Here is a 15382-nt window from a genome sequence, read left to right on the forward strand (position 1 = left end):
GGGAAGTGTTTTGGCTTGGCTGTCAGCCAAGCCTGTGTTTGAATCTGGGATGGGTGAGTGATCCAGGGGGGCTGGTATGACTCAGCAGGCAGCATCTCTGGTACCCTACTTCTGGAACTTGTGAGAAACTTCCAGAAAAATTAGAGAGGAGGTAAAGAGGAGCTGCCTGGAGTGTTCATGAGAGCCCTGACGAATCCCTGACGAATCCCCAGCAGATGGGTTGGCAGGGGGCAGGCCCCCCTCAAATACTCAAGGTCAGCTCAGCAGGACAGGAGAGTTCTGATGGAAGTTGGAGATGGAGTACTAGGAGGCTGTTGGTGGGCCCTTAAGGGAATCCTGTCCAGTGACACGGGAGCAGGTGTGAGGGCAGCAGGAGCCAGTGAGTACGTCCGGGAGATCTCCAGGGAGAAGACAGCAAAGAGGGCTAGTGAGTGTTACAGTTGTGGAGGACTGAGAGAACTGGGAGACCAGTCTGGGATGGTTGCAGAGTCAGTCTGGGAGGGCTGTGGAAGATTAGCCGGGAGGCCTGTGGAAGATTAGCCAGGACGGCTAGTGAAAGGGGCAGCTACAGGCAGATGGGCTGGCAGTGTCTGAAGAGGTGATGCTGGGATCAGTAACCACAGAAGGACAGCTGGGCACTAGGACTTTGCTACACAGTCAATGGGCCTGCGGTCCCTGCCTGTAATGGGCATTCGCTTTATTTGTCTCTCCCCTCTGTGTACAGATCTGTACAGTGGAGGGGAGAGATCAGATGGCAGCTGCGCTGTGGGCTGCATCTGTAGTGCCCACAGCGCTGCTCTGTGACAAGTGCAGTTACAGCCATCCCCCCATACCCTGCCAATACTCTGCAATTCCCTGCCAATTCTCTGCAATTCCCTGCCAATACTCTTCCATACCCTGCCAATACTCTGCCATACCCTGCCAATACTCTGCAATAGCCTGCCAATACTCTGCAATACCCTGGCAGTACTCTGCAATACTCTGCCAATACTCCGCCATTCCCTGCCAATACTCTGCCATAACCTGCCAATATCCTGCCAATACCCTGCCAATACTTTCTATGGTAATGGTCTCTGTGCATTTTCTATGGTAATGGTCACTCTGCATTTTCCATGGTAATGGTCACTCTGCATTTCATGGGCACTGGAAAATATTTTAGTACACCATTTGGTTCAGAATATTATTTTTTCTTGTTTTCAACCTTTAAAACCTAGGTGCGTCTTATGGTCAGGTGCGTCTTATGGAGCAAAAAATACAGTAATTATAGTTCTGTTAGTTTAACTTCTATAGGTGGGAAAATGTTGGAGAGTTTAATAAAAGACCACATTGTTGAGTTCTTGCTGGAAAAAAAATATTTTATGTACAGCATGGATTTGTGAAAGACAGAAGTTGTCAGACAAATCTAATTTATTTTTATGAGGAGGTAAGTAAAACATTGGACAGAGGGGTGGCAGTGGACGTGCTATACTTGGATTTTGCTAAAGCGTTTGACACAGTTCCCTACACACTGCTCATGTGTAAGGTAAAGGCTACAGGCTTGGAAAGATCAGTAAATGGATAGAAAACTGGCTGCAAGACCGAATTCAGAGAGTAGTGGTTAATGATTCTTACTCTGGTCTAAGATCATCAGCGGTGTACCCCAAGGTTCAGTGCTGGGGCCCTTACTTTTTAATACCTTTATAAATTATATAGGGTCTGCGATGAAAAGTACCATTTCAGTCTTTGCAGATGACACAAAGCTATGCAGTGAAATAACGTCCTTACAGGATGTCTCCAATTTACAAGCCAACCTCAATGCTCTGTCTAATTGGGTGACTGTGGCAAATAAAGTTTAACCACTTCAACACCAAGCACTCAACCCCCTTCTTGCCCAGGCCAATTTTCAGATTTGACTTTTTAAATTACAATTGCGCGGCCATGCGAAACTGTACCCAAACAAAATTGTTATCATTTTGTTCCCACAAATAGAGCTTTCTTTTGGTGGTAGTTGATCACCTCTGCATTTTTTATTTTTTGCTAAACAAATAAAAAAAAAGACCGAAAATTTTGAGGTGGGGCATCTGCGGGGTGGGCTACGCTGATCAACAATCTGCACAGACTCCCCCTGTCAGGAGAGCCACCAATCATCTCTCCTCTACTCGCATCTGTCAGACACGAGTGAGGAGAAGCCGATAAATGACCCTTCCTGTTTACATCTTGATCAGCCGTGATTGGTCATGGCTGATCGCATGGTAAAAAGCCTCCGTCAGAAGCTCTTTAACGAGGTCGGTGATGTGGTATGTCAGATCAACATGCGGTGGAAATGAACCACCGCCTGGCCGTCATTTTGCTATAGGCCCGGTGGAAAGTGGTTAATGTTGATAAATGTAAAGTTATGCACTTGGGGGCTAAGAATATGCATGCATCATACATGCTGGGGGGGGGGGTATAACTGGGGGAGTCAGTAGTGAAGGAGGCTCTGGGAGTTTTGGTAGATCATAAGCTCAATAATAACATGCAATGCCAAGCTGCGGTTTCCAAAGTGAACAAATTCCTTTCTTGTATTAAAAGAGGTATGGACTCCAGAGAGAGAGATATTTTGCCCCGGTACAAATCATTAGTAAGACCTCATCTGGAATATGTAGTTCAGTTTGGGGCACCAGTTCACAAAAAAAGATATCGGGGAACTGGAGAAAGTGCAGAGAAGGACAACCAAACTGACAAGAGGCATGGAGGGGCTCAGCTATGAGGAAGAGGAACTGAATTTATTCTGTCTTGAGAAGAGGAGATTAAGGGGGGGTATGATCACCATGTATAAATACATAAGCGGTCCATATAGTGAACTTGGTGTTGGGTTATTCACCTTTAATTGGATGTAAACCCTCACATATACCCAGTGAAGTTAACAGCCTCAGATTATACACAGAGAAGAAACAAATCTCCCAAAATAAGTTTTACATGAATATCTGCTGTCTTCCTCTTGCTATATTCTTTAGAATTCTTATATCGGGTAAGAATATTCACGTCCTCATTCTGCACTGTTAGAGAAGGCTTGGATTACACTGGGAGCAGCTGATTGGAGGAAAGGCACCCCCCCCCCCCCCACATTGGTAGAAGAATGAAAATGATGCTTTCACTGCTCTGCTCTGAGATGGCAGGCTGATTTTAATTTATTTATAGTAACCTCCCCAGACACACTCTTTTATCTCCCATCTCTGAAAATGTGTGAGAAGTTATCAGGCCGATAACAGAGCTACTGAGCAAGAGACAGCTACAGGACACAGTGCCTTGGAGATGGATAAGAAAACACTACAGATAGATGTGCCCAGCTCAAATTTCATGAATTGGGTTTACATCCGCGTTAGGGTCATCACAGAGGACAAGGGGGAAGAGAGATTTCATCTCCAAATAAGGAAAGGGTTCTTCAGAGTAAGGGCTGTGAACTTGTGGGAAAGACTCCCTCAAGAGCTGGTTCTGGCCAGCTCAGTAGATTGTTTTAAAAAAGGGCTTGATCCTTTCCTAGATACACATAATATAATGTAATACTAATATTTATAGGTAAAGTTGGTCCAGGGAATATCCGATTGCTTCTTGGGGGATCAGAAAGGATTTTATTTCCCCTTCTGAAGCAACTTGTTTTTTGGTCTTTTTTTGGTGGGTATAAGTAGTATATATGGAGTTTTATTTATTTTTTTCCACTGTTGATGCAACTGTCACTTTCCCCTTTCTTCTGTATGGCTCCATGTTAACTTTCAGTAAGTGAGATATTGTTTGAAACAAACCGTTTTTTTTTTTAGTTTAAAAGAGAAGTGTGGGTTTACAAAAAAACAAACATGCATACTCACCTATGTGGATGCAGCATTGGTGCAATGCTGCAACTGTCCCCGCCACCTCTAAGACTGAGAACTGAGTGATCAAACACCACTGATTGCTCAGTTCTCAGTCTTCAGTGAGCAGAGATCGGTGACTCTCATTCACCAACTCTCTACTCTGCCCCTCCAACCTTAACTGGAGCATCACGCAGAAGCAGCTGACTCAGGCTCTCAGCGGCTCACTGAGAGGCTGAACCATCTGCCACACAAGCATGTGGGTGGAGCCTGAACTTAATCCCTCTAGAGTCTGGAGTTGCTGAGTGAAGTCATTGAACAATGGACTTTAGCCTGCTGTTGGCTGAATCTGAGTTACAGGAGTGCAGAACAAAGTGCACTCCTGTGACCCACAGGAGAAGTAAAACCAAAAGAGCTTTGGCCCTACTTCTCCTTTAAAACTATTTCATTTTAACCAGTTGCCAACCATGTCACGCAGATATACTGCGGCACAACGGCTCTCCAGGGTGAAATCCCATACGGGTACGTCCTACACTTTTTCGACCAACAGAGGGTGCGATGTGCGTGGCCGCGGGGCACAATCGCCATCAGCCAATCGCATGCATGAGCGCCAGCACGGGGATTTGTGTGTAAACACACAAATCACTGTGCTTTCAGAGGAGAGGAGACATATTGTTTGTTCCTACTAAGTAGGAAAATCAGTATAGCTCCTCTTCTAGTCGATCCTATCCCCCTACAGTTGAAACACAGTGAGGGAACACACAATTAACCCCATGATCGCCCTCTAGTGTTAACCCCTTCCCTGCCATGGACATTTACACAGTAATCAGTGCATTTTTATAGCACTAATCACTGTATAAATGGCAATGGTCCCAAAAAAGTGTCAAAAGTCTCCGATCTGTCCATCGCAATGTCGCAGTACCGCTAAAAATATTTCCTATAGTTTGCAGACGCTATAATTTTTGCGCAAACCAATCAAAATATGATTATTGCATTTTTGTTTTGTTTTTTACCAAAAATATGTAGAAGAATATATATTCGCTTAAACTGATGAAGAAATTTGTTTTTAAACATTTTTGGGGGGAATATTTATTATAGCAAAAAGTTAAAAATATAGTTTCTTTTTCAAAATTGTCGCTCTTTTTTTGTTTATAGCACAAAAAATAAAAACTGCAGAGGTGATCAAATACCACCAAAAGAAAGCTCTATTTGTGGAGGGGGGGGAGCAAATTTTGTTTGGGTACAGTGGGGAACAACCACGCAATTATCAGTTAAAGTGACGCAGTGCCAAATTGTAAAAAGTGCTCTGGTCAGGAAGGGGGTAAAATCTTTCAGGGCTGAAGCGGTTAAAAAGGTGTGATAAGGATGTAAGGTGTTCCACATTTGGTAAACTTGCTCAGCGCTACAACACTTTTGGAGCAAAGTCCATCAACACTTTTACAACACTGTTGGAGCAAAGTCCATCACTTTGCATCAGAAATATCTACATGTGCTTCAGCCCAGCACCTTCTCCAACTTTCCTTGCCTAAATGGTCATATTGTATGTCTCTGGCTGTGCACATGATTAATGCAGCATGATATTTTTGCTTCTAGATCAGGGGTGTCCAAACTTTTTTCAAAGAGGGCCAAATTTGATGAAGTGAGGGCCCACCATTTTGCCTGACATTCTTTAAACCATTAAAATTCGGTCTAAGTGTGTTTGTCCGAGCACTAATACACTGCCCAACAAGATTTCTTTTGCCTTTGTGGCTGTGTGTGGTGAAGAGATGAGCTTAGGCGTTTTATTTGAATATACTGTATTTATCGGCATATAACAGGCACCTTCACTTTAAAAAGGAAGTTTCAGAAAAAAATGTTAAATTTTAAATAAAAACTGTGAAGCAAAATAAGGGTCAGTGCCCATGAATGCAGCCCCACCATTGCCATGAATGCAGCACTCATATTGACTTGAATGCAGACTCATCATTGCCAGTTGGCCATGAATGCAGCCCCCCCCCCCCCCTGTTGCCATGAATGCAGCCCCCCCCCCGTTGCCATGAATGCAGCCCCCCCGTTGCCATGAATGCAGTCCCCCCCCCCGGTTGCCATGAATGCAGCCCCCCCGTTGCCATGAATGCAGCCCCCCGTTGCCATGAATGCAGCACCCCCATTGCCATGAACGCACCACCTAAATTGTCATGAATGCAGCATCCCCATTGACATGAATGTAGACTCACCATTGCCATCAGTGCAGCCTGATTCATTCCCATCTGCAGCCTTCAAGGAGACAGGGAGGGGGCAGGATGAATGGCAACAGACATACAGGAGAAACTCCTGTTTTCTCGACGGCCTCTTTAATACAAAGTACCGCTTCCTATGATGGCCAGAACAGTCGTCCAATGGCAGCGCAGGAGATGGGACTTCCTACCAAGCCCGCCATATAAACAGGAAATACTCCTGTATGTATGGCACTCGTCCCGCCCCTTCCCCGTCCCCTCCAAGGCAGCCAGCATATATATCTTTTGTGGCCTCCAACGCCTGGGGATTCGTTGGGGGCCAAAAAAGATATACATGTCCAAATTACCAGGCGGGCTGTCCGAGACCGGAATGGAGGCCGTGATTGGCCCACGGTCTATATAGACTATACTTTTTTATAGAGTGGTACTCCTATCTATTCCCAGGACATAGTGTACTGGATATAGGGAAAGGACAGTACCCCTTTTCCACTTTCTTCTGTTTTTACATTTCTCCTCTGTATGTCACCCTATCTCTCTTCCTTTTTTTAAATTCTTTTTTCCATGCACTTTGTGCAAGCCTTTTTGCGCTTACTATCTATGTGCTGGTGCCTATCGATCCTGTACAGATAGCACTCTGTCACTCCCTTCCCCCCTCTTATGATTCTATTTTTGTTACACTCCTAAACCTGGAATCGTTTCCTCAAAACACTGACTTTTCTTGACTAGGAAGAAAAATCACAATTGCTATCTAACCTAATGACCTCTAGATACATCACAAAGGCTCATTGTGGGTTGTGCAGAATTGAAGGTCATTTGAGATACAAGAAACATATTTTTGAGATTAGATCTTTACCTCTCAAGGTCTCTACTCCCTAGTAATTTCTCTGCTGATTCCCCAATTCTATCAACTTAGTATAAAGCTACGGTGAGTGTAGCTGTCACCTCATGTTCCAGATATTGTACCCAGTTAATGTATGCATATTGTCATATATTTTATATTCTCTGGATTTGATACGGTACCTGTGAAGTTAAAATAACATACTTATGGAAAAATAACTCCAACTGCATCATAGGACCATTGAACAGATTACCTGAAGGAATAGTTGGGTAGTAAAAATGTTTTGAATGCTTCAATAAAAATCCCATTGGACACCAAAGTCGCTTAAAACATTGTACCCCATGTTCTGCAATGATATCCATTCATATATGTGGGACTTAAAGGTGCAGGGACTTGCAAGTAGTTCATGCACTACTTTGGTCCAACTTTCATGCAACTTGAGGGTCATAGACTTCAATGTTAACCCTCAAAAGTTGCATGAAAGTCACACCTGAATGTTTTACATGCAACAGTGGTGCAACAGTGGATCTGACTTTGCAGAGGGACAACAAATCACATCCAAGTTGCACCCATCCAAAGTTTGCACTGAAGTTGCACTCCAAAGATGCTCGACATTGGAGTTGTACAAGTGTGAATGGAACGAACTGGAAAGTTTGTTTTGTTTGTTAGAGTGCAATCCATGTTTTACTTGGGGACACACAATATAAAAGCTTACATGTATGATGGGGTGATACTTAAAGGGGTTGTAAAGGTAAATGTTTTTTCACCTTAATGCATTCTATGATTAAGGGGAAAAACCATCTGACAGTGCCTGCGCCCCCAGCCCCCGCGTTTTACTTACCTCACCCCTCGAAAATCCCGCGCTCACCCCCACCGTCCTTCCTCGCCACTCAGCCTGACCGCTGATTGGCTGGAGTGGATGGATGGAAAGCAGTGCAGCCATTGGCTCGCGCTGCTGTCAATCACATCCACTGACGCTGAGTGCCGGGGGGCGGGCCGTGTGATACAGCGAGCGGCTATAGCGCCTGCAGGTGCTTCTCACCATGCGAGGGAGCTCGCATAAACGTGAGAAGCACCTGCGGGAAGAAGCAGAGACAGCCGCCGAGGGACCCCGGAAGAGCAGGTTCGGGGCCATTCTGTGCAAAACGAGCTGCACAGTGGAGGTAAGTATAACATGTTTGTTATTTAAAAAATAAAAAATAAAATAACTTTACAATCCCTTTAACCTTTACAATTGGTCTACTGATTCAGTTACAAAGTAAAAAAAATAATTTAAATTGTACAAACTACGTGATGTTATCAGTTTGGCCCCTTTCACACATGCAGACCAATCATTTCATCCATTCAGTCATGTTTTTGCAAAGAAAAAAAAGTTACATCAGTTTTTTTTATCAGTTTCTCATCAGTTTCTGATCAATTTCTCATTCGTTTTTACATCCATTACCAATGCAAAAACAGAGAATTTGTCAGTTTATATCTGTTTTTTTTTTACTGAAAAAAAATAGGGCTTTAAAAAAGGTGACGATCAGCCATTTATATCAATTTTTCCATTATTCCATTTAAAAAATATCTTTCAAAGAGATTACAATATATAGCCAAAAAAGAATTAAGGTAGAATTGGATAGGAAGAATACTTGTTCATCGGTTCTCAAACTTGGCAGATGTTCCTGCTTGGATGGTAAAAGGAGAACTGACCATTGTTTTGCCATCTCCTCTTTTCTGTCAAATCAAAGGGGGTGTTGATAGCTACCAGTGACCAATTGTCTGGTCATCTTGTTTAGGGATTGTTTGCTGGGAGGTGTCTATACTCATGACCATGTCCCAGGTACACTTTGGGGGTTATTTACTAAAGGAAAATCCACTTTGCACTGCAAGTGCACTGAAAGTGCACTTGGAAGTAAAGTCACTGTAGATCTGAGGGGGACATGCAAGGAAAATAAAAAAACTGCATTTTAGCTTGCATATGATTGGATAATAAAATCAGCAGAGCTTCCACTCATTTCAGATCTACCCCTTAGATTTAGGGTGATTGCACTTACCAAGTACACCAAGTGCACTTGTATTGCAAAGTGGATTTGCCTTTCATAAATTACACCCTTTGTGATACATATTCATATCTCTGCATCTCTACTGTTTATAGACTGCAAATATACATAATATTATTCAGCATGAGATTTGCTTCAAAACAAATATAAACATGCCATGTCTCTACTGTCTAGTCTACTTAGGAGGAATAAGGGGTACCAGTGGTTTCCCATATGACCTGACATAGGGGTGTCTGGACTTGAAATGTTACAAATTATCTGAGACAACTAAATATGTCCACATTATGGCTGTGCTATTATTACTTTGGAAGTTATGAAACATGCTGAAATTTCATACTTATTCCACTGTTTTAAGCTTTATGTGCATTCAGGTATTTACGAGGGTGTGACAGTTTTACGACAGACCTGAACATCCTGCCAGTCCAACATGAGCTGTTTTTACTGACCTAGCCTGGTTCTGCTTTCTCTTTCGAGATGACCATTCCTCTGAAGTTTAAAAACTACGAATACCTGATACAAGGGAGGGAGTTCAGATTTTCTGTAATGTTACACAGTTAGCCAACCTGTCATGACTGCCCCAAGGTTCTCAAACAACATGGCGACTAGCTATGGCTTGTCCAGTACGTCATATCATTACACTATGTACTACCTATCTATAAGTTGATCTATGAAGCCAGAGGATGCCCCCATACATTTTATAAGATCTGGGGACAGTGGGTGGAACTATTTGACACCTGTGAGCTACCTGATCTTAAAGTTGCTGTCTCTCTGCATGAAAAGTAATGGGGCCTGTATAACATTTAGGGTCTAGAATGTTCTACTATCTGATCCAAAAGTCCTGATAGTGGCTCAGAAAGGTAATGATTTGCACAAATATAAAGAGATTTCCAAGCTCAAACTTACCAACCAGCCAGCTACCAACCAAATTGACCTGTCTAACAATATGCGTTAAGAACAGGGGTTTAGTTGCACACATTTGCAAATACATGCTTAAGATGCAAGCCCCGCCAAGGCATCCTGTTTCCTGCAGTCCCTTACTACTGAATGATTTGCACAGTTTTAAGCTACTGCTACTTACTTCACACCCTGAAGGCTTTCTCTTTTAGACCTTTGATTACAGAAGTTTTTCTGGTTTGTTTCCTTTTTTTTTCCATGTTGTCATTTCTTTTATATTGTATTATTCACTGTATTCCTGTATACAGCTTTGACTCATCCTAACCAGAAGAAAGGGTCATAATTGTGTTACCCAACTGTTTCCTTCTTCCTGTATTGGAGTTTGATTTTTCTACCGAAATGTACATTACAGTTATCTAGCTGTAGACATTAACATTGCTATTAGTTTACTTTAAGCCTATGGACGATACCGTGTCCTCAGGCCACAAGAAAATGGCCACTGGCAGCATATTTAATAGACAGGCCAACCGTCCAATCATAATCCCCCTGAAGACGATACGTCAGATCAATAATTCTGCATATTTAAAAACTATATCACACTATCCAGCCTTTTCTTACCCTATTTGTATGTGGAGACAGCGCTATTGGGCAGCCCAGGATACCACAGAAATCACAGAACCCAGAGGGTGGTTCACATGTGTGGTTTGGCCGAACTTAAATTTTAGGTCACACGCTCAGAGGTGAATGGCTATTACTTGGGGGGGGGGGGGGGCACCAGTGTGTGGACACGTCTGCACGTTTGATCACGATAACAAGAATACATTTTCTGTTTAATATAGACTTTGATTTAATTATGTTGCACTGACCTATGAGTTCACAGTCAGAGCAAAACATTTATGCACTGAAGCACTTTATTTTCACTAACGGTCACTTTTATGCATTCAGGATTCACTATAAATGAATGTATTTTATAATTCAATCATGTCAGTTTGATTTATGTGATTTTGCATTTGTGATTTTCAGGTTTTGCACTATTGTCACTTTATTGATTGCTATTTAATCATTGTTCACATTATTAAGATAGCGTGGCATATATATATATATATATATATAATATATATATATATATATATATACACACAAGATTATATGCTTTGACAAATTATTTTTTTAAATGTCCGCACAAACATTCCCATTAAATTCTTCTGGTTTATGGCCAGTTTAAAATTATGAATGTTGGTCCAGGCTGAATACACTTTCTGTTTACTTGACAGATGAAGACTTCTCTGTAATTCAACAAGAAGTTATAATGCTGAAGAGCTGTGCTCACAAAAACATAGTAACATATTATGGAAGCTATATGAGGTAAGGACCAAACCTTAACCAGGCAGTTTCCCATTTAATTAGACCAACTATGATCAAAGGTTTTTTCTTGTAACTCATAACATATAGAGTGGTCTGCTGACTGAATATTAATATTATGGGGATTGGATTAGACAGTGGTGGGTGGCTGTGTCTACAATTTACCAACATTACAATATTATTGTAAATCTTTGTTTAGTTTTTTTAGATTTAGCAAAATCTTGTTAGTATAGAGCATACCTAAATAATCCAACTAGCTAGACCTTTCCATTGCATAGTTGCTAATAATGCCAAAGTAGACTGTATAACCAGTTTTTTTAATGGGAGATCAGCCCATCTCTAGGAGGGACTTGTTTTATTTTGAATAGATCAGGGAAAGGTTACAGCCTTTGTTTTTATATATATATATATATATATATATATATATATATATATATATATATATTTTTTTTTTTTTTATTGCTGCCTCTGCCTCTGTTAGGGAGATTTGCCCTCATTATATATCAAGATAAGAAGTAATGTGTACTCTCCCTGATGGGTAAAGTGTCCCAGTAATACCCACACCCGCTAATTTTTGTTTGGAAAATGTAACTCCATACTGCCATACTATTCAAAGCTGAAAAAGAAAAAAAAAAGATGGAATTGGCATTTTATTCAATGAAGTGTCTTGAGTGGATGGTCTTGCTGGGACTGTAAGAGGGTATTCAAATACATAGGAGGGAAGTTAGGCATGCAAGCACGATCAAATGCCCTCCGAAACCTCAGTTGTCAGGACTTCATCAACGTGTACATTTGGTTTTCATATATCGGGTGGTGGTGGAAGGTATTTGGAACAGGTTAGATGACAATCTCCAATAACTGACTTTATTTTATGCTTTAAATTCAGAGGTAGTAAGCTGTGGATTTGCATGGAGTTCTGTGGAGGTGGTTCACTTCAGGACGTATATCAAGGTAAATAAACTTTATATCAACTCTTTGAGCATGGCTGTTACTTGTCATAGCCAAGATCCCAATACAGTGCCAGAAGCTGTTACTGTTCTGCCTACCAGAACATAACTCTCAGGAACACACCTGTGTAGCATCACAGCTGGCAATATACTTGGGCAGCTTCCTGGCATTGACCAGGGGCTCCACTTAGTGCTGGATGAAAATCTTGGCTCTGACAGGCAGGAAGGTTCCCTTTAAGAATGATTTCCCACTTGTGTGATAAATGTCATTATTAGAGGTGCTTTTAGATGTCAATACATTTTTTCTTTTCCCCCTCAGTCACAGGAGCCTTGTCTGAGCTTCAGGTGGCATATGTATGTAGAGAGACCCTCCAGGTAAGCATGTAAAACAGACGGGTGCACATAAAGATGTTTTTATGCCCATATGGAACACTAAGCTTTTGCTAATATAGAAACTGAGACTAAGACTGATAAGGCTTATTTCAGTAACATGGGTGAGGTTTTTAATGCCTTTTATTAATGTATTTCATGATGGTTTCCCACTAAATCGAATTTACCATCTGAAAGCCTTATTTTATCATCATTCCTCATGATTGTATCTCATTAATTGTTTATTTTTTTTTTTATAACCAAATGTCTACTTTTCAAACTCTTTTCAAAAGACATGTCATTGAAACTTTGAGTTATCACCAGCCTGAAACGAGCAGTATTTTAAAGGATCAGGCCACTCAAAACTGATTCCATTTTTTTGGCAGATGCTGGAGAGTTAACCCACCTGATGGTTTGTTACATTGAGTCCCTGAATCTGCTTTAGATATTTATGAAGGAGTCACATTCTTTCTATTGGATTTTTCATTTTATATTATGGAGAATGTATCAGGAGGAGCTGAAACACACAAAGGTAGCCTGGCACCCCCAAAACTCCCAGATGGGCAAGAACTATGTCAGCAAACTATGGGAGGGAGACCTCATTGTTGAAGAGTAAATAGCCTCAACTCAACCCATCTGACTCTAAACATGACAATACATTTTTGAGCGGAATGGCCCTTAAAACACCTTGGTTCAAAAGATGATGCCCGATTTCAGCCACTATCTTGCTATGAGCACCAGCAAATATCAGGCCAGTCAGAATGGGTTGCCAGCACGGAAGGCTTTAAAATGTCTGCTTCTCAGATATAAAAATGGAAATATATCACTTATTATTTGTCTCTAACAGGGTCTGGCTTATCTTCATAATCAAGGAAAGATTCACAGAGATATTAAGGTAAGCACTGTACTCTAGAAAAGACAGATATAGGGGTGGTTGTAATTGTAAACATGGCATACTGCTCAATCATTCTAAAAATATGCTAGCCCAGTAGAATGTAACTGAACAAAGAATACAAGCATTCCCATCGTGGGGCTGTCCACAGCAAACAAAACAGATACAAAATTAGTGTAAAACAGGGTATACATGTAGAGGTTTTTTCTTTTTCGTTCAACCAGCGGGTTGAACAAAAAAGACCTCATGGATTCCCACATCCACCGCCTCCTGTTGAACAGAGAGCAGCAAACAGATGTCTAAAATGTGTCTGGTTCCTACATAACTAGACACATTTTGGCACCCAGCTCAACCACCTCAATACAGGGCACTTTCACCCCCTTCTTGCCCAAGCCATTTTTTAGCTTTTAGCACTGTCACACTTTGAATGACAATGGCGCGGTCATGCAACATTGTACCCAAATTTATTTTTTTATCTTTTTATCAACACAAATAGAGCTTTCTTTAAGTGGTATTTAATCACTGCTGAGATTTTTATTTTTTACAAAAATGTGAAAAAAAATAATGTTTTTTTCTTAGTTTCTGTCAGTAAATGTCGTAAATAAGTAATTTTTCTCCTTCACTGATGTGCGCTAAGGGAGCACTGATGAGGTGGCACTTATGGGCCCTAATGAGGAGGCACTAATTTGCCACACTGATGGGCACTGACAGGTGGCACTGATGGGCAGCACTGAGGGGCACTGATGGGAGGCACTGCTGAGTATTGATGGGCAGCACATATGAGCAGGCACTGATTGGCATCACTTATGGGCACTGGTGGCACTGATCGGTGGCACTGATCGGTGGCACTGCTGGGGCTTTCCTGTAATCGGGGTACTGATGATCAGTGCCTTGATTACCTTACCTGGCATCCCCTGTGAGGAGATGCCGCTGATCGGCACTCCTCACCAAACACTCTCAGTGTGAGCCGAGGAGAAATGATTCCCGGCACTTCCTTATTTTCATGTGACACAGCTGATCACATGGTTAAAGAACCGTGGCTCTTTACAGACATCAGGGTTGTGCATTGTCCTAGCATCACGGTGCTGCCATAGTTGCTGCACGATGGTGACTGGTCTGGGGTGCTGTCATATGACGTCCTCCCAGAACAAGAGCCACACTGTCCCTCCATCATTTGACAATGGGCAGGAGGCAAGTGGTTAAGATTGCCCATACACTAGTATATTTTCATACAAGCATTTGTATGAAAATGTGCACAAAAATTCTCACTACATTTGATGGGAAGATTTACCTTCACTTCCTGTCCCATAGCCAAAACAGGAAGTGAGAGACAATCCCTGGATAATTAAGCGAATCCCTTGGGGACCCCTAGACTGTCAGAACTAGTGTCCCCATTGAAAGATTTCCCCTCTATTAGTTCTCAGGGGACAACCGAAAATGTGTTATTTTCTTTTCCTTTAACTTTAATGATAATAGTTAAACAGGACAAATAGAGCAGATGAATCTCCCTAAGCCCTTGTACACACGGTCGGAGATTCAGACGGAATGTGTCCGATCGGGGCGTTTTGTCGGATAATCAGACTGTGTGTGGTCTTCATCGGACTGTTTCCATTGGATTATCCGACGGACCAAGTTTTCCAACTTGTCGGTAATATTTTCCGACAACATGATCCGATCGGACTTTGTCCGATCATGTGTAGAGAATTCCGATCGGACAAAGTGCCACGCATGCTCAGATCAAATTCCTACACCAAAGCTATTGGCTACTAGCCTGAACGTAGTCCCATCGTAACGAAATAACGTCATCACGTTCTGAACGATCGGATTTTCCGACAACTTTGTCCGACCATGTGTATGCAACAGTTTCGGACAAAATTCGTCTGACAAAATCCGACGGACAAAATCCAACGGATTTGGTTGTCGGAATGTCCGACCGTGTGTACAAGGGCTAACAGGGGCCCAGGTGGCAATACAAATTAACAAATCTTCTATTCCCTCTCCACTCTATCAAAA

At 42.0% G+C, this 15382-nt stretch overlaps 1 protein-coding gene across 3 annotated transcripts in view; it reads left to right on the forward strand.

Annotated features, from left to right (window-relative positions):
- MAP4K1 (mitogen-activated protein kinase kinase kinase kinase 1) overlaps positions 1 to 15382 on the forward strand; it is a 250064-nt gene that overhangs the window by 129042 nt on the left and 105640 nt on the right. For all 3 annotated transcript variants that reach the window (XM_077480613.1, XM_077480595.1, XM_077480604.1), the window contains 4 exons: positions 11074 to 11164; positions 12048 to 12112; positions 12428 to 12483; positions 13325 to 13372. In XM_077480613.1, coding sequence (XP_077336739.1) covers positions 11109 to 11164; positions 12048 to 12112; positions 12428 to 12483; positions 13325 to 13372 — 225 coding nt within the window. In that variant the 5' untranslated portion in view covers positions 11074 to 11108. The remainder of the gene's footprint in view (positions 1 to 11073; positions 11165 to 12047; positions 12113 to 12427; positions 12484 to 13324; positions 13373 to 15382) is intronic.

The sequence above is a fragment of the Lithobates pipiens genome, unplaced genomic scaffold (genome assembly GCF_037356315.1).
Source record: "Lithobates pipiens isolate NorthernLeopardFrog02 unplaced genomic scaffold, aLitPip1_a1.2 Scaffold_1, whole genome shotgun sequence".
Lineage (NCBI taxonomy): Eukaryota > Metazoa > Chordata > Amphibia > Anura > Ranidae > Lithobates > Lithobates pipiens.